Source organism: Falco cherrug, chromosome 9 (assembly GCF_023634085.1).
Source record: "Falco cherrug isolate bFalChe1 chromosome 9, bFalChe1.pri, whole genome shotgun sequence".
NCBI classification, from domain to species: Eukaryota; Metazoa; Chordata; class Aves; order Falconiformes; family Falconidae; genus Falco; species Falco cherrug.
Window position 1 is genome coordinate 18,923,654 of NC_073705.1, and position 22,046 is coordinate 18,945,699.

Genomic DNA, 22,046 nt, shown 5'->3' on the forward strand with positions numbered 1-22,046 from the left:
GACAGGCCCTGCTAGAACTGGAAACACATCCTCTCACACCAGTAGGAAGGGAAACTCCCCTTTGGGGAAAAAAGGGAACATGACTAGTTTAAAGTGCTGCCCAGAGACAAAAAAAAAAGCAATCAACAGTAGGACTTGTAACACTAACTACAGGGAGCCCAGACCCTGACAAGGTCAGAGAAAGGACATTCAGCATAAAGTGTCCTTAATCTTCACCCAGGTGTCTGCCCCAGCCCATTCCTTAACCCCTCCCTCACCTGGCACTGGACGGCAAGTCCGGATGACAGGCAGAAAGGGGAACAAGAAAGCGAGTAGATTTGACATGAAAACTATCTAAAGTAAAATTTAAAATTGCAGCTGCGCAATGTTGCTCATACATTTAGAATCTTAAAGAAAATAATACCTGGGACCTACAGTGGTGGCCAGAAGATATGTGGTATGTTACATGGCTCTGCAATTCGTCACCCAGTATCTTCTAGCCTCACTTTCTGGATTTGAAAGCAGAAAAGCATGTTCCTTGGGGATAAAACCTGGGCCTTCCTTGTTGCTACTCCATCAGCTTGGATCCAAATTCTGCCTGAAGAAAGTGAGTGCAGCGCTACCAAAGGTTTGGTGAGCAGGGACAATTTAAGATTCAAGGCAGTTTAAATCATTCATTATTTAAGATAATGGAAAAGTTCTCAAGTGCCAAGCTGATGAAATATCTACCAATTAGCAGAATTAGTACTTGAAATAGAAGCAGCAGTGCAAAATGAAAACCAGGAATGCTTCAAATAGATTTTGGAAAGGAATTTGCTAGAGGAGAGGGTCACACACATGGAAATTCATCAAAATAACCATTAATCAAAATACCAGCACGGACACACCTACGTTGGAATAAAACCCATGTCCTTCCTGTCCTCCCCTCCTGATTTAAGCTTCCTCCCACCCCTTCCAAAATGGTCTGATGCAAGTAAAACACTCGCATCCCCATTGCTTTAGCACGTCAGGCTTCCTTCAGCAAAGGATTAAAGCCAGTTCCTAAAGAAACAAAATTTGTGGGTTTTTTTCTTACATATCAGCTCGGCACGACTCACCTAGATGCTCGTACCACCACATATGGTTAATATATCATTCCTCTCTCATTTATGCTAAATCAGCAACAACGTGCTGCATCTTGCATCAGATATTCACCAACACACATTTTCATGGAGTTCTCAGGAATAAAGCCTAAGAAAGATGTACAGACCTCACTCAAACTTGCCTAATACTATGTAATAGGAATTCTACTGTATTTATCAAATAATGCAGGATTCTAGCACAGGCAGCTCTGAATACCAGCCAAAAGAATGGGAAAGTTACCTTCAACAGAAAGTAAATTAAGACAAACTGGTGATGTTTTTTTCTCGATGGGCTTAAAGCCATTATTTTTTGCTCAAGCATTATCATCAGATAGTGGAAGAAATACTCTTTCCATTCTGATCTGCTGTGCAGATGTATGTGGCAATACACATGGAGCATGGTCACCCTGGGCCAGATAAAGCCAGCGAAGAGACTGAAACACATCTCCATAAGGAACTAATTTCCAAGAAGGTTTTAAGAAACCCCAACCACCAAACAAACCAGGAGTCTCTATACCTGGGAACATGAGAAAAAGCCTAACCACGTGGCATGTGGTCAGCAGCAAGCCACAGTTAAAAATACAGCATGCAATGCTTGTTCTAAACCTACAATTGATGTAAAAATATTGATATAGAAAGCAGGAGTGAAAAGGATACCACAAAGCTGAAAATCCGTTTGGTGTTCAAGTCATGGTATCTGTGTTCTGCACTATGGCAATGGGCAGAAAATCATAGTCTGCTGCAAGTAATACAAGACCAGATGCTCTCAACCAGTCATGGGCACAAGTTACTTGTCAGAACTATCTAGGATGAGAAAAAACAGAGGGGCTAAAACTACAAGTTTCCTGCGTAAGGAACAATCCATGAAAAGCAGGTCGGTCACAACGGTGGGGCCATCAACCAGTGACCAGCACAGAGACGGCTGCGCAGCAGCCACGTGTGCCAGTGCTGCTCCACCAAGCAAATAGTGGTAAAAGGCTACACTTCCATGGGGTGACTAACGGGAAGCAGCCACCGTATACGTAGACAGTAGGGGTAGAGAAGGAGATAAGCATGTAACCACAAATATGCTACAACAGAAGTCTTAAGGATGTACTACAAATACAGACAGACCACTACCTGTGTTCCATCTTGTCCAAACTTAGCAATGGGGGGAAGCAACCTGTACTTTTAAAAGTCTGTGTTATGGAGCAAGAGGGTTACTCAAAACACCAGCTTTAAGAAGAAACAGACGCATTTTAAAAACAATAATAATCTCTCTCTCTTATTATGTATCTTTCTGAGTTTTAAAGCTTATAGAAATGAGGACTCAAAAGCCACACCTGAAGATAGATGCTGCTTCAGGAAAATGGGAAGCTTAAAGCACTCTTCTGAGGACCCTCAGCCCAGACTGAAAGCATGTGACACCCCTTGTGGGCACAGCTCGGGCTCATGCTGCAGAGCAAGACTGCTCTGACACTCAGGGCCAAGGAAGTTGCATGCCGAGCCTTGACTGCAGGCCTCCAGCGTCACGCAGAAGAGGTTCCAGAGGACAAACTCATTAACCATGTACAGAGAATGCTATGCTGTCCCATCTACCTTCCCCTGTATCACAAGTATTCAGTTAAATATATCAGGAACAACATATACAGCAAAGAGTTGAAGAATACTTAAAATCAGCTAGAGAAGCAAATCCAGCTTTACCCTCTTCACGAAGACACCGTGTTCTCAATGAACCAAGCACCACAAGCTTTCTATGGAGCTGGAAGTCTTTAATATACAGGTATCCTACCTGCACTACACGGCCAGGAAGCTGTGCCTCAAAACCTGCGTACACTTCATCTGTCCATTTCTGGAAGATTTTTATCCAAGTTGTAGCACTCCCTGAGAGGTTGCTGGAAACCAAGAGTCCTGAGAAGAAAGCCGTTTTTTTCTAGGTAGGTGACAAAATCTAGGTAGGCATGTTGTTATCTGCTGCTTTTCCAGTTGCTTCTCCTCTGCCACATTGGGATTTTGAAGCAAGTATCTCTTGGTTCTCAGTTCACAACATCTGGGATCGTCCGCTCTTATTCTGCTGGGATTTTACTGTAATGTTTTCCATAGCAATCGATGCGACAACTCAAACACGCTTGCTGTGTTAGTCTGCATGTGTTCAAGGCATGTCTGTACAAGAGGCAGGCATGTGCAAAGGCGCAAAAGCTCACCCTTGCAGGCACATTTCAAATATAAGAATGAATCCTAGGGCAGTGGAAGAGCAGTGCCACATAGAATTTTTGTCAAAAAAACCCGAAGACTTGGGTGTCATTAGGGCAGAACTGCAGGAACGGAGGTTTTACTAGAGCAGTCCCCAAAATAAACACGACTCCTCTGAAAACACCTCTTTTCCCAGCAGACTGCCTGTATTTTGAGCCTTCTGGAAACAGCCTTATTACAATGGGAAAGGGCTAAGAAAGCAGGAGAGAACAAGTGTGCTGGCCCTGCAGTGTGCCTGTCAGCGCCCAGCATGGGAGAACAAAGATGGTTTGCAATGCAAAACCAGATGAGCTATCCTGCCTAATAGCTGTGGCAAAAGATTTGGACTTCAAATGGAAATGCAAGCAAATAAAACAAACCCTACTTTCCCAGATGGGGAGCAGTTATCCTTTGGAACAGCTAGGGGAAGACAGTGCTGTAGCCCATAGGTATCTCTCCTCCAGTACCAGATGGCAAAGGGGTCCTACCTGCAACACCACACTGCCTTGGGGATGGCCTGCCTGACCTCCAGAACTAAAGGATGACCACACACACAAAGACTGAAGTGGAAGTGGGGAAAAATAATTTCCCTCAGAAAGGAACAGGAGAGTGCTGGTCCCTCAGGGGTATGGACCGAACTAACACAAGACTTCGCTTCCATTCTGTCCAAACATGAACATCTGGAGGCTCCTCCTTCCCCACCCCTCTTCCCAGCTCAACCTTCAGCATCTGCCCAAGGAGGGAGACAAAGAGATTCCCATGGGGCCTGCCAGGTATCAGCAGTCACTGACAACCGCTCTGTGCAATTCCAGTACTCAGAAGCATTCTGCACTAAACAGAACAGACTAGGCAGAGGTATGTGTCACACTTGAGCAAGTCCTTGGTCCTTCTAATCCACAGCATTGACCAGTGCTCCATACTTCAGAGGAAGGGGAAAATGAATTCTTGCTGGTACAATAGTGCACTTAGCTGGTTGTGTGATGTAGAAGGTGCATGTAAGGAACATCTAAGATCCCACCCAGGGCCCCATAATGATACACTGAACATAACAATCCCAGCTGCAAGACAGGGCTGTGGTTTTACCCTGGAAGGGGGCAGGCACCAGAGAAAGCGGCTGCCTTCTGTTCAGGTGGTGGGAGAGAGAGTAAAATGGGAAAGCAAGAACTTACCTTCACTCCATCTGACTTCTTGTTCAGCAGGCTTTTGGCAGCTAGGAAAGAAGCATAAGTAGGTCAGATTTTGGTTTCAAGACTATTTATTCTCTCTCTCTCTCCCCCCACCCCCACCCCCACTTCCCTTAAAAATGGATGGGACTTCAGAAGGACAACCACCCTGCTAATTCCTCTCTGGAAGGAACAGACCTGGTAAACAAGCTGAGTCACTCATTAGATTCATCCTGATAGCAGAGGGTCACCTGTCCTGTTTACTGTTCACTTACTTAGGCAAAAATACTCCCATTTTCACCATCTCAGGAAGACCAAGTCTGAAATGTGACTTTAGAGCTCCTCTATTTCAAATGTCCACTCACACACTGTGACTCCATCCAGAAGTGCCAGCAGTTACAGGAGGAAAAGCTAAAGGAATCTGCCAGATACCCTTGCAACAGGATAAAGGCTTTACCCTCAAGTGCAGCCATTCACATCGCAGACTTTGCTTATAAAGGGGGCACTGATAATGCAGAGGCCTCCTCATTGCTGCTATTCACCGTTCCTCTGGGGAAACACCTGGACAGCTGAAAGGAAGAGACTGGAAAAGTGCAAAAGGCAGCATCCGACAATCATTTTTTTAAAAAGAGAGAGTGAGAAGAGAGACAGAAATGAGGCTGAATTTCCCCACTGAAAGATAAAGATGCTCTGCTGTGCTCAACTTGAACAACTGGCACTAGCAAGGGAAGCGGGAGCATGATAATGCCAGATTGGGAGCCCACAACAACTGCCTGCTGGAAGGCACGCTTGGGACTGCGACGGAGCAGCTCCATCTATTACTGGGAACTGGTATGTTGAGAATGAATATCAACAGCAAGACCCCAGCTACAGCCTTAACAGATACAAACTACAGCTGAATACATTCTTCATGAGCAGGCAAGTTGTTTCAATCGCTGCAAACAGTGTTAGAGACCTGCTGGACTAACACGCTGATATGCCGCTCCTAAGCAGCTGCTGGGAAACATGGGTTTGGGTACCTGACCTGAATTTTAGGTCCAGCAAAGATGAGGCCTAGAGAAAAAGCAAATCCTAAGAGAACGCTCACGTGGCTGTTGAAATGCTTCACTCCCAAAGACGTGCCGACCAACTCACGCACAAAGTGCTCGGTCTCTGTCTAGAAGCAGCAACGTCAGGCAAAGATATTTTTGTAATATCCAGGAAAGTTCAAGTTTTATGTCAAAAGCATTTTCCACCCTGCCTTCCTTACCACATGACCCTACAGATACAGATTAACTAGACAAAATTAGCTAGTGCAAATGACTGCAGCATCTCCTCACAACAAAGAGGTGTATTCCCATTTAAATTTATTACTTAATCTCTGAATTGGTCTTCCTAATGCGAGTATAAAGCTAGATCAGGGTTTTGTCTTCATTCTTGCTCTCAGAAACCATCCAAGAACACAGGAAGAACCCTACGCAGAGTTTTTCTGAATATGACATGTTAAACAAATCACAGTGCCCCAACATGCACACGTGAAGGTGGGCAAAGTGACCCAAGCAACTCATCTGCTCTGCAACAGTTTCTTTGCTGACCAGACATTTACTACAGCATTGCAAAACTCAGTCTAACAGATAAGTTCTTGCCACTTTCGCGGCATGATGAGGAGCAGCTTGATTCCACATGCAAGTGAGAAGAACAAGGCAACCATGGGGTCAAAAGGAGTCCAGCATTTATACCACACATACACCAAGGCATCTCATGCAACAACTGCTGAAAACAAGAAACTGTAACAGCCTCACAACACTTGAGGAGGAGTAAGGGGTTCTGCAATTTAATTTTCACAAATGGGACATCCTTGAAGTAAAGAGAAAAACCATGAGAGAAAGGCAACAGTACCACTATATGTCCCGAGAATGACCCAGAAAGAAGCTGGGAAGCAACATTTTTCACACTTTCTGCAGTTCCCTCAGAACCACACATTATTTAGCTTTATGGACAGAAAACAGCTAAAATCACGTCCCATGGTGCTAAAGCAAATTCAGCTGAGACTCACTCTGTGCAGCCCAGCCCAGCTGACCCAGTGTCCCCAGCGCAGCCTGCCCATCTGGCCCCCCTCCCTGCTTGCACCCCTGCACCGCACGCTTCTCCCGCCAGCCTGCCAGCATCCCAGCGCCGCAGAGGGAAACTAGCTCTGTGCTGTATTTAGTGCATGCATCATCCCGGGGTTCACAAGGACAACTGGAGAGCCCATGAAACGTGTTCACATGCAAAGATGACTGCCGACACCTCAAACAAAAGGGAGGCATGCAGATCCACCCACAGATCAACCTGAACGTGTTATGAGACTGAAATTAAACGGGATGCAGGTGGAAATTCTGCAGCAACCAACAGACAAGACTTCCCTTAAGAAGAATCATCATATGAGAAGACAGGCAGCACCATCCAACATGGAGCTCAGCAAAGAGACAGTAGGAGGGGGGAAATCCAAGGACACACGAAAGCAGATCCTTTACTGTTCAAGAAATGGCCTTGTACTCATGCTCTGCGGTTTTCCAGCCATGAGACAGTAGTATTCATTTTCACCATCCTTCCCACTTCCTCTATGTATTAAAGGGATTAAATTCCCTCTTCTCAATGCAGTTAAGAGTTCCTCGATAATGAAGCAATACAAAGGCAAATGCTGCTAACTCAGTAACTTAAAAGAACAGTTCTGTTCCTGGATTAGGAAGACACCCTCCAATTAATCTGAAGAGAGATACAAAAGGGCTCTCCTGCACACACCTCATATACCCCTCCCTCTTCCTACATTTCTGTTTTGGCTTCCATAGGAAACAGCCTGGGCTCTGGACCACACTCCTGGCAGAAACACAAATCCCTAATGCTGAACTCATCAGCAATAAACACTAGACACTCTGGATGTACCAGAGCCAGGGAGAGGTGGTGGAGGAGGCAATTTCCAAGAGGAACTGAAATATCCACTCCAAACACAGCCATGGATAGTGCCTCCCCCCCTGCCAGCCCCACTTCTCCCCTTCCACAGCGAGCAGCCCTCCGCCCAGCCTGCCCTGGGCTTGCCCTCTCCTGGCTCTCCAACCTCAGTAATGTATCTCGACTCGGTTAAGCTTCCAGAGAGTATCTTTTGCAATGCAGGGATAACACTGAGGTTGCTTTTCCTAGCCTGATTAACCGATGATGCTAGTCCAACAGACTGGCTTCTAAACACAAGCATTTACACCATGAAGAATTTTGGACTTTGCTGAGACTTGATTATTAAAATAAAAACCTTAATCGTACCAATCCAGAATTACCAATGACATAGAGTTGTGGCTTGTCATCCTCATATTCTCAGCTCAAAGAAAAACAGATTAACCTAATTCTCAACTCAATGTCACTTCTGGGGCCCACCACAAGCCAACCAACAGTCATTATATAGCCACAAAAAGGCACCGTTGGCTACTATTACAAACAATGCCCACAAACACAGTGTAACGTCAAGAACTTCTATTTATTAGGGACAAGGTAGAGCAAAGACTGATGCTGAACTCTGCCACAATGGCTATTTAGACATAAGTCACTCTAGCAGTGGCCATATGAACAGAGCAGAGGGGAGCTGTTGCCTTGCGTTCTCTGCCCACACTTTGGCTTCTCTCAGCATTCTCCCTTCTCTGAGATTCTCCAGTGACTTGCTATGGGAACTTGTTGCAGTAGCAACTGCACAGGAACACTATGCACTAAGTGAGAGACCAACACAAAGACAACCTACCTTTAATCGGCTCAGAAACGCCTCTGCACAGGTTACACCAAAGATGCACAGGCATATTCAGCCCTTCTTTACATACGCAGAACACACTCTGCTCCCAGGATCTGTCTCCAGCCTCTCTCAACCTCACCTATCCAGTTAAAACCCCCAAACCGCACATCAAAGAGTTAATAAGGGTCTGTAGAGGACCAAGGCATTCCAGCTGTAGCCACAAGCTGCCATAACAGCTCCCTCACAGAACTGACTTGAGCAAGCAGTGACAATTCCCATGAAAAAAGCTCAGCATCAGTTAAAGAGAGAAGTTGCAGGCATAAAGCTTAATTACCTGCCTTAGGATGTGTTTTGAACACAGGGTAGCACACAGAACTTGTGCTGACCCACTTGAGAGATGGGAATTTCATAGAGTGGGAAAGCTTGCTGAGCAACAGCTCCCCAAATTCACAGCTGCAATCCAGCTTGGAAAACAGCGTCACAATTTCATGTAGTCTACTTATAAGTCTTGCATAAAAATTAACTTATGGACAAAAGCCACTTCTGAGCACTTTGCGAAAATGGCTGTTGCTAAGATGAAAGCCAATTTTATCCATCCTTTCACTCAGTTTATAGCAGTTTTATCTACATAAATGAGTCCAGGAGCCTTTAAATACTGCAGCTAGTAGGAATCTCTGAAAACCCTGCCAACTTTTCTCCTAGTAATAAATTTACATTTCCTTCTTGGAAGATGATTTAGGTGTTTCTTGCATTTGACTTAATCAATTCATTTACCTGACTGTACTTCTGTAAGTGAATGCAGATCAGATCAGTGTTTGCTTGGACCGCCTGAACATCAAGAGCCACAAGTGAGCACCCACATCATCCTGTCTCTACCCTGGTGTGACTCCAAAGATCCCACAGCAAAGTTCAGATTGCAATGCTCTCTCTCGCAGCTGAGTGAATACCTGCCAGAGTGTGGACAGCAGCTACAACCCCCTTATTATAACGAGGTCTCAATTTCCTGACTTATGCTGAAAGGAGGGCAACCATATCTGCTTTTAACAGCTAGCCTACAGCTAACCCCAGACACAACCTTTGCAAAAGAACCACAAACAGCCAACATTAAATTGTTGAATATACCGTAAGCAGGGAAAGGAGCCAGATCAAACTCCTTCATCTTTAGGAACTGACCTGAGGCAAAAGGCAACTAGCAAGCAACAGATTACTCACAAATGAACAGAAACTTTTTTTTTTGCTTTGTAAAAAGTAAGATATTCTGATGGAGAAAGACAAGAGTACTGCTCAGACTCCGAGCATACCATCTGCCCAAGCTAAACCCACACTGCTGAATAAGGGAACTCCACATTACAAAATGCATGACAGAGAAGATGGTAATGACAACAGGATTAAGTAGGTCTTCTCATATTTCCTGCAGATAGTACTATCGCGCCTAATTAATTGACACTGAGGTCACATAAGCCTTCATCTTCCTCTTGCTTCAAAACATCTGTGCAGCAGCTCTTAAAAAGATCTCATCCACAGACAGGAGGAAGCTTCTCTCTTCATAAATCTAGTTCCCTGTCTGCTGGGAATGGGACTTTTCAGAGGCCCACAAAACACTGTCACCCAATTAGAGAAAAAAAATCCCTGAAGGCCTTTAGGGAAAGAAACGCGTGCTATTTCTGAACTTTTCAAGTGTAGTTAGATGACCTGTCAAGACAGAAGAAGTCTGAGCTCTACCCAAAGCTCCCACATGGACTTTCTAACTTTTTACTTCCAGTTAGCATGACTTATTCTTCAATTCCAGCAGATTTAGGTATTTCAACGGCAGCAATTAAAAAACTTAAGTAAATTAGAAAATAACAACAATAAGAAAGTCAAGCTCATTTTACAGAGTCCTGCAAAGAAAACAAGGGTAGCTTATCCCCCGCTTTCAAAACACATCAAAATATTAGGAATTGCTACTATCCACAGAGGCTATAAATGCTTTGCATCTAAATTAACACTGTTTCTTTCTGGACATCTTTTTAGAGGGTCTCATTACCTGGGATCACAGCTTAAACTCAAAGCAGAACCCAGTGTCACTGAGAGCCCTGCACTCACTGCGGGCCACCTAGGATTTCCTTCTCTTCAGCTGTTAACTGAAGTGGATCCAGCAGCTTCAGCCCTTGAGACAGAGAAGAATGAGCAGAGCAAGCCTTTTCCTTCTTGATACTAGCTCCGGGAATAAGTGGATGTGTAGGTCACACACCATTAAGGAGAACCCTTCTCTCAGGCATTTCATGTACGTGAAATCTGGGCCACAGGAGATCTTCTTACCCAAGCACTTCTGCAGCTTCATTACAAGTGACAACATTTGCAGTCTAAAAATGAATCTAAAACTGCTGCTTTAGAAAAATGAAAACCCTGACTATTTCAGAATCGTGTGAATAGATCGAAAATGGTTCACACCAGCAGAAAGCCCAAGAAAACATGAAGTCTCATACAGTCAGGCAGAAGCTCTGCTGTTGTGCCACGGTTCCTCAAACGGTTATTTCAGAACCGGCCTCAGAAAAGAATGTATAATTTTTAAGTCCTGTAATAGCACAATCCTGGAACAATGGAGAAAAATAGTGTCCCTTTAAGGCCAAACTACCAGAAATGCGGTAAAGAGAAATTGCTGTAGCCACAAGAAGTCCTGACATATTGGCACAGGTCCACCTGAAAGCAAGAATCGAGGAAAAACCGTTCTGAAGTTGCTGAAGGTTGTCTCTTAACTGTACCTTGATTTCACATCCTTTAATTTTATTTTTTTTAAATCACCATACAGCTGGTTAAAAACGCTGCCTTCATTTCACAGAAGAATGTATGCATGAACGCGCACTGTGAATGCTGGGATGATCGTTTCATGGCGGTTTTCATTCCAATTAGGAGGTTATTGTAACATGACCCAGAATGTAAGTATTGGTATCCACCATCAGTAAATGGCCAGATGAAATTAATACACTTCCGTTTCATTCATCATCACCTATAACCCATACAGCAGACTTGCACTTGAAAGTAACTGTAGTCAGGTGTAATAAAAAATATATCTGACTCACGCATTCAATGACTGCCCTTTTTAAAAAAGAAAAGAGAAATGGCAAAGAAAGCAAACAATCCCATAAACCAAAAGCACTTGCAAATAGAGGTTTTCCACCCAAATGGAAATGAACACAGATAAGACTGCATCACCTAGATGTGCTGAGCCAAGACAATCATCTTCCAAAAAGCACTGATTTGCATGCCGAGATTTGCATTTTCAGTAAGTGCACTACGTAATGCAGTTGGGTGGGAGCCAGGCTACCAGTTATTAAGCTTAAAAGGATGAAAACCACTTCTGAGACTCCAAGGAAGGCTCTAATAGCTAGATGCTTCAGACCCATTTTTGATGAGTCAAAGTAATACAATACCCGAGGAGCTCCTGTCCCTATTCTCACCAATATTACTACCTGTCCTCTGTCCCTGCCTCAGGTCTAAAGGAATCACTGCTACCTCGTAAGAGTTCTTGACTCCTGGTTTCAGATGGGAAAGCTAACAAATGCCAGACAGAATTTTCCAAAAATAATCTGATAACAAAATATCATGAGAGGATTGTGGCAGCTGACTTCATTACTGGTTTGTACCAGACTACAGCGCCATGTGCTCCTCTCTGAACAAATTACTTACTACTTCACACCAGTCACCAGCCACAGCGAAGCGACCACCGCTACTCCATGATAAATTGAGAACGTCTCCTCCCCTCCTACTCAACCCCGAAATGGTTAAAATATCCCCTGACTCGCTCACACAAGACAAAACCAAGGAAGGGATGGGAACAGTGAGAACTTACCTGAAAAATTTCGAGACACAAGCATCGTTGTGAGGATTGCACCCTGTGGGGAAGAGAAAGCAAGGGTAACAGGCAGTGTCACTCACTTCAGAAAGGAGCTGGGCTGACCCGCGCAGAACACAGCGTGCCAGCTGCCAAAGCAGCGGCATCCCAGTTCCACCCTGCAAAGTGGTAGCGCATCCAGGATTCCCACATGTGGCTGCTGGACCTGACACAGGACCACTCAGAGTCCTGCCCTTCTGGAGTGGCAGCTAAAGACCTGCAGGGTATGCCAGGGAATCTGAAATGGCACCATGAGTTAGAGCTGCTTCCCAGCTCCCCAGCAGCAGAGAGCTGCTACCGCACAGGCCAAAGGCTTGGCCCGGGCTGCAGGCAACCGATACACTATTACTGGGAGGCTGAGAGGGATCAGAACTAAAACCCCCAGGATTTAAGAATTAGTTGCTTCATTTCGACTCTCTCGCAGAAACTAGAAGGGGTGATAAGGTAGCAGAAGAGGCATGGGAAACTTACAGCTTTGGAGAAAGAAACTACCCAGCTCCTCAACACGCTGCTTTAGTACCCGTGTGCAGGACCACGTAAGGTACCTCACTAACGTTAGTGAGCTAATCATAAAAAAATATTGTTCTTAAGGAAACATTAACCTCAAATTCAGATCATTAAAAAACAAACTTAAGGCAAACTAAGAAACTAACATATACTTACTTTTAGCTTCCTTCTAGCATTGAACTTTCTCAAGCATTCCACAGTCTCCTGCCTGTGCATCATTGAAGCGACAGTGGATCGTTGCTGAAAAACAGGAATGGCAAACCATCAAGAACATCCCCAACCAAACCCACTCGCACACAACTGTGACATGCAAATGGACATGGCCAAGCTCTCACCACTGCATGGCTGTGAAACACTGCAACCTGTTCACAATTTCAGACTTTCCCAACATAGCAGACATTAAATCAAGGTTGACAGCCACAGGACTGTGCCCAAGAAACAGTATGACTGAGCTGCAGGGGCGTATCAATGCTCCCTGTCTCTCAAGCACACAAATGGATCAGGACCGTAAGAAAACAAAGTCAGATGAACAAGCATACTTGTAGGGGCCTGAGTTAGAGGCACTACGGAAAAGATCTGAGTTGCATTAGTTACAGCTCTAAGGGGAAATTCCAAGCAGTAAGTGAACACCACTGAGCAGTAGCCTTCCTGGACATGGCAACTCCCTCAATGCAAGTGCTTGACTAGCAGAGGCCCTGGCATCTTTGCATCAGTTTTACATAACTGTTTTGTTACATTAGAGGCTTTGCATAACCTTTAGCCAGTGATGCACACCTGTCACCCACAGTAGACTGGGATCCCATCAGCTGCAAAAAGACAACTTTCCAGAAGTGTTGCCAGTCATTGAGAGCACATGAGGAAACCACAGACTAATGCCAAAGTAGCTGTTGCTCTTGCATAGAGCCACAAGCCTGATTTGCCTTTACAAGGACAGTGGGTGAATTACTAACTTGGCAGAGCAGTGCATACAGACCCTCCACCGCCTTTCTCCCCCTTGGAAAAAATTCTGTAATACCCAGAACAACTGTAACCTGTGCTCACATTCAGCTAGCTTCATCGAAGCCTCTGCTTTGATCCTGTTGTCAAAGCTGGTCACCTGCTACAGTACACATGGCAGCGTGAAGGGAGAACACAGCTAAACTGTCCTCTGACACCTTTGGTGGTCACTGTTCATCCAGCCTCTTTGGGAGTGACAGTGATGTCCAGTCATCCAACGTGGGCTTACAAGAGTCAGGACACGTAATTCAGGAGCTCAGTGATGCTAAGAAGCTCAGTGTCCCTGATAAAACTTTTAAGATTTCCTACCACATTTACTTCATAGGAGTAACACATCTCCGGAAAGAAAATGTTATGTTGCATACAGAGAGACTGCCGAGCAAATGGAAACAACAGACCCAGCAGAAGGCAGGTTGGGTGAAAGGCTGAAATGGCTGCGAAGTGAAATCGAACTCCCCATAACTCAGAGAGCAAAAGCCTCTCTTGGGCTGTTCCATATTATGTTGCCACAGGGACCAAGCTATCGTAATACATACAGCTTTGGTTACAGGCATTGGGACAAAAGTTAAATGTACAGGAACTGCTATTGATTACAAGCATGCATGGAGAAAAAAACCAAAACCAGATGCAAACTCTCAGCTAGCGTGAAGTTTTGACTTCCAAGGAACTTGCATCACTTTACAGCAGACACCACACTCCTGTTACACAGATGTTCACATAAGTAAGTTTAAATTACTAATTCTCAAGAACAAAGGAGCAAAGGAACACACTAGACATATCCTAGAAAGCAGAAGCATGCTATGGTATTACAAGAGCATCTGGTCAGACTTAGGTAGAACTAAGGATATAAGTACACCATTGCTGCCCTCCCCATGCCCGCTCCTAGCTGCATTCTGGGACTTCCTTGTCAATTTTGCAAAAGATGAAAAATGTGTGGGGTCCAGCAAGTCAGAAACTACACACACACAAGAGCAAAAGGATACTGCACTGATTTCAAGTTTCCAGCCAGTTAAGCTGCAGCACAGCAGAAATGTTCCAACATTGCAAAGATGCAATGCCATAAACTGAAGTAGAGATAAAGAACAAAATAATCCTAAAATATTTTGTCTGATGCCAAGCTCCAACTGACATTTTAGGATTATATCGATTTGAAGAGGAGATGTGGGGGAAAGCAGAAACTATGGACATTTACAAAACTTCTAAATAAGTGATCTTTTTTTTCCTTATGGTGGCAATTAAAGCACCACAGCATGACCAAGGCGGCTTATTGAAGGCCAGCCTCCAAAAAAAAAATAATCACAATTTGAAATATTTAAAATATTCTTGGTTCCTCTGCAGGTAAGTCTTCTTGACACGGGAGTTCGGGGTACACCACAAATCAATCTGTGATAAAGGGAAAAACACTTACACAGACCCATGGATGTTTGAGAGCCTGGTCAGCTGTGATGCGCTTTGCTGGGTTTATCGTCAGCATCTGGTTGATCAAATTCTTTGCTTCGGGAGTCACAGTGTCCCACTCAGGTGATGGGAACTGAAAGAGGAAGAAGGAACAGATGAAGAATTTAAAATTTCTACTAGCAGAAAAGATTCTCCCTCTTTACACAGCTGAATTCCAGCTTTTGCCCTTTTGGTACAAGGGCTAACACATTTGCAAAAAAACATCAATTTTTGTCAAAAACCATACTGAACAAAAATTGTACAGAATCCAGCAAACGAATGGTACCAACCAGCAGGGCACACCTGTACCATTCACCAGATACAGGGAGGAAGATTAACAGTTTAAAAGCTTTTAGGAATCATACAGAACTTTGGACTTCTTTCACAGTTAACAGTCAAAAAAGTAGTCACAGATCTTCTTAACCAAGTTCTGACATGAAAAACACAAGCACTGCCTTTTCCACCCCACCTTGCTCTTTCTCTAGCATGCTAAAAAGCCGTAACAGCATATGCAATATCACAAACACTTAACTACAGCAAAAGCTCATGAAAGCTGAAACCGCTAACAGAGAACATCAGAACATCCCATCAGGTATACTTTCCCCACCATAAAGCACAATACTCTGGAACAATACCAGTCACTTTGGTGTAGCAACCCACCAGTAAGTCGTTAGCAGGCATCCACCATACCAGAAATCATTACTTGGGGAGCAAGAGAGATGTAATAGTGGGTGGGAATACAGAAGCATGGAAACAAAGTAAAGAATCTCTTTAGCTGCTGATCGTCCATGAAGGGTAACTGCTCGCTCCTATAATTCCAGTAATGATAAAGATATTTACACCATCCTCCAGATGCTTGCATGTGGTCTAGATGACAGCATGCTGAGATTGAATGCAGTACGTCTCACTTATGAAGCTACTGTACAAACACAGGTGAACTCAAGAACACAAATAAATGCGCTGTTGGATCAAGTGCCCTGTCCTTAAGGGAGGGGAAAGACTGATCCACCCCGAGAACATTTCCTTATGGGACTACAGTATTTTGAAAAAGTTTATCCCATCTCTTTTCTCCTGCATTTTGTGCTTTGCTCACTTGGGTCATAACAATACACCCACCATATCTGATTTGCATATAATCTCATTTCTGCATTCTCAGGCGTCAGCAAGGCATTACACAATTTGTTTGGCAAACGCCACAAGAGACTACTAAAAAATTACGATACTGCGCTTTCCAACCAGGACGCTTGCCCCCACCCGACCTCGGAGGTGTATTCACGGCAACACCTTGCCAAGCCCCTACCCAACAGCACAAAGCCCAGTGCACAGCCAGCACCTCCTCGATGGTCAGGAGAGGACAACAGACCAGTGCAGCACACACAGACCCCTCGAGGAGGCGGGTAAGGACACCAGGGACAGGTACGCCAGGAAAACGAGTGGTTTTCTACCAGGCAAAACAGGGGAGGAATCTACTGGAACTTGCTCATTATCGGTAAGGATTCAAAAACAACAGGTAGGGAGGAGGCATCAGGCACTTCACTCCTCATGACTTACAGGAACAGTTAAGACATTTAAACCTTGAAGTGCTTTGAAAATCCCCATTGATACAATTAGTGCAAAACCACTTCAAATAAGAACAGGCAACACAAAAACAAGGGGGGCAGGAAGGCAAGAGAACACAAGTCCATTTCAGGCTATCAAGTACCAAGACATCACTTTCCTTTCACTCAGGAAGCCACTGCGCCAGGACAGGGGTTAGGCAGACCTTTGTGCTCATCAGTACAGCTGTTCTTGTGGTCTCAGGCACAGAAGATGGGAGGTAACTGGGGGGTCCAGAAGAACCCTTAACTTTTTTTTTCCTGTCTTTTTTTTTTTTTTTTTTTAAGTACAAACCACAAGACAGCCTCCAAAATGAACTCCCCAACTTCTTCTTGATATTCATGCCCACGGGCTTTGAGCTAGGATTTCCAGGAGTTTACTCTTCCCCCCTGAACCTCTCCTTACATGGACGAATTTATGTCAAAAATTCAAGCTGCGTTATCCAAACCACATTTTACACCACCTTTGTTCTCCAGTACTGACCTCCTTGCTATTCCTCTCCTTCAAGCACTTTCTACACCTCAGTTTTGCCATGCTCAGAGAACTGTTCCATGAACTGCTTGGCTCTTTACCAGAGCCTCCAACCCACCACGCTGATCCCCACCACAAAGCCACCCGCCGTTCAATCTCACTGGTCTCCACGCTTTCCACAGCTGGAAGAAATTCCACTGTGGCACTGAGGAGACCAGAGGCCACAACTTAGGCTATTATTCTGCAGGATACTTCCCAAAACTTTTAATTCAGCCTTGATAAAGACAGGCCCCTTCGTTCTACCTTCCCTCTGCTCCCCTGAAAGACCTAACATTGGCTATGTCTGCAGCACTTTGTGACAGTTGCACTAGATGACACCATTTCCCACCACCAGCATTTCCAGCTCTGCAATTCCCTAATGACCAGCAACGTCTTGGTGCCCACTGCGATGCTTTCCATATATCCTTTCAGTAGCCCCAAACAAGGCTGTATCCCAGGCAGTGAAGACAACGAGGTGTATGAATGCGCCAAACATCACTTTGCACAGTAGCTTGAGGCCTGCTGCTGGACACCAAGTAAGATAGTGCCATGTTTTGGATGGCTTCTACACCCATGCAGGTACTCAGCAAGAAAGTGCCCTTACGTCATAGGCTCCGGCTTTGATCTGCTGATAGAGTTTGTGCTGATCTTCATCCCAAAAGGGAGGGTACCCCACTAGTAATATGTACAGAATCACTCCTGGGAGGGAGAGACACAGATACACTATGGTTAGGCTAATACGCCAATTATTCCTTCAGCCCCTCTTCCTTCCCTCTTGACAGTCCCCAAGGCAATGACTGCTCTATATCTTCATTTGCCACCATATTTAGCCTTCTGAGGTAGAAAAAGACACTAAAAACCTCGCCTCTGCTGAACCTCACCCTGGCACTTCATGTCCAGCTCTTAACGCCAGCTGCCAGGAGCTAGAACGAGGTGGAGGGTGTCCTTCTACCCTCCTCCAGCTATCGTGGCTGGTGAGCCACAACTCCCAGCTGCTCTCAGAATAAAACGAAGCCACATTTCCTGGGGTTGCTGGGCAGCAAGGGGCTTTGTAGGAAGGACTACGTTTTTAGATGCTTACTGTGCATGGTCTTGGGACCAAAATGACGCTGAAAAAGCTAACACTCCTGGCCTGCAGAGAACCATTTAGTCCATGTCAGGCAACACTGATACCACATATCTTTAAACGTATCAGTCCCAGCTACATTTACACTTCATTTTTTCTTTTTTAAAAAAATCAGCTCTCTTCAGTATTTCATCTTCTACATAGCGTATGTAGTATTGCTACAGTTATCCCAACAACTGACGCTGCAAAGCATAGACAGGTCCTATGTCTTGAGTCTCAAACATCTGATAGATAGCCTGAGGAAAGGATTAGGAGCCAGAATCAGATGAGTTCAGGCTCCAGCACTAACTCCATCTACACAAGGTGCTTATCCTCAAGCGTGCCTTCATCTCTCCACCCAGTAAGAAGGAGCACCGTGCACCCTCCCAGCAACCGGTTACAAGAAATTGCTCTTCTACGTGAAACAGTGTTGTTTAAATATAAAACATCTTGACAGAATCTTACCACATGCCCATATATCCACTGGTTTTCCATAAGGATCTTTTCTTAAGACTTCGGGAGAGAGGTAGCCTGGAGTGCCAGCAAACCCTGCCAGGAAATGGATGACATGAAGTGCTTACAGTACCCAAGCAGAAGAGATCTTGCCGTATCACAAAATCCTCTACTGCTAACCAAAAAATTCCAAAACCCATTTCCCACCCTTCATTTCGTATTCGCCAGAGCTACCTCTCGGTAAACCAACAGAAAGAGGAAGGGGAAAAAAAAAAAAAAAAAAAGAAAAGAAAATCAGATGGGATCGAATGTCTAGGCATTACAGGAAAAACAGAAAAGAAAGGGGGACTGTGTCTCCCGGCTGGGCACAAATTCATATGCCAGGCCTTGTATCACTGTTACATATAATGGCTTGGATTTTGAAAACGCAAGACACATACGGGACACATCCGATTGCCAAATGGCATGGGGCAGGCCAGGAAAAGCAGCCATCTCTCCAGAATCTTCACAGCACTGCAGAGTCTCAGAGCTGATGTTTAACCTGTGAGAAGGTCTCATTTCTAAATCTGTTTTAGCTAAACAAAGAGAAGGCCAGACCCAAATGTGCCTGAGGAAGGCCAGGTCAAACACATTTCTGTAAAATGACCAAACAAAATTCCAGATGTCTACACTCCTGAGCATTAGGGAAATTCAGAACAGGGTCTAAACTTAGCAGCTGCATTCACCTCTGACACTAGCATCTACTGTAAACTGAAAAGAAAAAATAGAAAAATACATAGCCAATTTTTTTTTCTTTATCCTGCTCTTTCCTCTGTTGCACCTAGGCTCGTGCCCAAGTACACAGAGACTGAGGTGCTTGGAAAGGAAGCAGCAATGCCAAATACACACAAGCGTGCTGGAAGAGCTGAGAAAATGTACTCGGGGAGGGTGCAACTCAACCAGCCACCAGGAAAGAGGGGAACAGAAGCGGGAGAGCTCGAACAGTCTTACCAAACCAGGCCTGCTGCTCTCCCTGGACTTCTATAGCCAGTCCGAAGTCAGCCAGTTTGACAGCAGCACCCTTACATTTACTTGCCAGTAGTAAATTCTCAGGCTGGGGAGAAGAAAGAAAAAAAAGGGGTGAGAATGAAAGACTGACATCCGTCGTTAAAACCTCCTACCTCAGTATTCACATCATTGAATTCAATCTGCCGACTGAATTTAAGAGGAACGTACTAAAGCCGTTCAGGTGAAGACAGAGCAACAGCAACACATGGCCTTGACCTAGAGTGGCAGAAAATGCTCAAGTCTAACACAAATCCTCTGCGGGAGCCAGCCGCCCCCAGCCCAGCCCATACATTACGTGCTGACACCAGAGGGCACTGGCAGTACGCTTCCTGCAGCGCCGAACCCAAAATTTGTTTCTGTCATCCCCGCAGAGAGTAATAGGGGGGGAGGGCAGGAGGGGGGAAGATGCAGTAGATAGATTCTGCAGTGATGTTTCTCCCCATGAACATTACACAGTCCCCAAGGCACTGGAAAAGTAAATACGATGCTAATAAGGGCTGCCAAATACAGCGCTGTAATGTGGGAAGGCATCATCTGGATAGGCAGTAGCTTTCATTCCTTACAGAAAAAGCCTCAGCCTCAAATTGGCATAAGCAGCACAGTGGTGAGCGTTCTTGTAAGCTGTTTTTTCATGCTACATATTTGCAGCAGTGTAAAATCTGCTGTCTTGCTGCTACGACCGTCACCTATACAACAAGCGGCCATGTCACTTCCCCCACGTGCCAGGAAAGGCAGACAGACTTTTGCCCCTCACATTCCCACCTCTCCTGAATCTCACTTGAATCATAGTTCTTTTGTGTTCCAGCAGAGGACTTCAGCAGAAGGCTTAACAACTCCAAAACCTGAACTGAGATCAGCAGCTTCCTTTGAAGCGCCAGAGCAGCTAGTGACATGGGACCCTTGAAACCCCAAAGCCTTTAAGGTGGTGGCTATTACAGCTCTGTAGGAAACTCAACTTGTAGGCAGGCAGGACAAACGTCATTGCTCATCCTACCCCCTTCTGATCATCTGTGCAATTTTTATCAGCTTGATTTTTTAACTGAGCAAGATGGAAGCCTGGAAATCCAGAAACAGGAGCTCATCTCAGTTCCACAAATCCGATGAAGGTCTTTTCTGCAGCCTGCTCACGAGTTTCATCCCACAACAACCCTCTATCCCTGTTCTGCCTGACAGGAACAAGGTGTTTTGCTCCTTCACCTGCCTTAAAGCACTGGGAATGTGCCTTGCTTCTGCTTTGAAGGAAGGGAGAACGGCCTTGCCCATCACAGTCCTTGCCATGAGCAGCATGGAAGGAGGGGGAACTGGGTCTCAATACATTTGGATGCCACTGGCTTTTAACTACATGGGAAGCGGAAAAGATTGCATTAATCAAGCTAAGCTGATGAAAAATCGCCAGTGCAAACAAGTCACTAAAGCAGAAGACCAATGAAGTCTTCTGAAAACCCCTCCCAACTTCAGATCACACCTGGGCTTGGCTTGACTAACAAACAGTGAAATTTAGGCCAGGCTTGTGCTGGCTAAGCACTATTTGCTTCTAAAATCTAGCTAAAAACACCTTAAGGCTAATGATGCTTATCCATATGCATGTTTGCCAACATATGGGTTGTCTCAGGTTTCACATACTTTTTGGTAAGGATGTGAATGTATTCCCTAATTTCTTACAGTCCCTATGGGCAGCTCAACATTTGAAGTTCTTTAAGAGCATGTCAGCCAAAAGACAGGCTTATGAGAGGGAGGTACAAAAGACAAAACTTCTCTTGAAGCAAGCTCTGCAGTTATTACACACTGACCCTGAAGGCCAAGCTTTTGGCAAGGAGCTAAATATTAAAAAAAGAGCATGGGATCTTTTATTGCTAGAAGGAATGGCTACTCCTCAGGCCTGTATAGTTTCAGAGCAAGCAACAGAAGAAACACCAACTGCAGTGGGGAGTGCCTAGCAGCTGGTCAGTTCCTAACAAGTTCACAGCTTTCGCACAAACAAAACTCGGGAAGGAAAACAGATAATATCTGAACACAGGATGCAAAGGAAATCTTCAACCATCTGTACTGGAAAATTGCCGATTTTCACAGAGGCCCTAATTTTGGGCAGTAGTGCCTCTTGGAGGCTGACTTCTTGAGAACAGGTGTCAGCTCTAATCCAGAGCAGCCATTCTGCAGTAGATCACTCGCATCTTTTCACAGTGCTCTGAATTAGAAAGCCAAAAGTGTTGCATGGGAGTTTGCCAGAAACACTAAGGGTTAACAGCTGCCCGCGAGATCAAAACACCAGGAGAGCACTGCCACCGAGCTTGCAACATGCTTTTACCTTGCTCTC

General features: G+C 44.9%; 1 protein-coding gene across 13 annotated transcripts in view; it reads right to left on the reverse strand.

Moving 5' to 3' along the window:
• The window catches only part of CAMK2G (calcium/calmodulin dependent protein kinase II gamma), a 121,699-nt gene that overhangs the window by 24,685 nt on the left and 74,968 nt on the right, over positions 1-22,046 (reverse strand). For all 13 annotated transcript variants that reach the window (XM_055719614.1, XM_055719611.1, XM_055719615.1 and 10 more), the window contains 7 exons: positions 19,676-19,778; positions 18,698-18,781; positions 17,732-17,826; positions 14,993-15,115; positions 12,745-12,828; positions 12,040-12,082; positions 4,481-4,521 (listed from right to left, as the gene is read on the reverse strand). In XM_055719614.1, the coding sequence (XP_055575589.1) occupies positions 4,481-4,521; positions 12,040-12,082; positions 12,745-12,828; positions 14,993-15,115; positions 17,732-17,826; positions 18,698-18,781; positions 19,676-19,778 (573 nt within the window). The remainder of the gene's footprint in view (positions 1-4,480; positions 4,522-12,039; positions 12,083-12,744; positions 12,829-14,992; positions 15,116-17,731; positions 17,827-18,697; positions 18,782-19,675; positions 19,779-22,046) is intronic.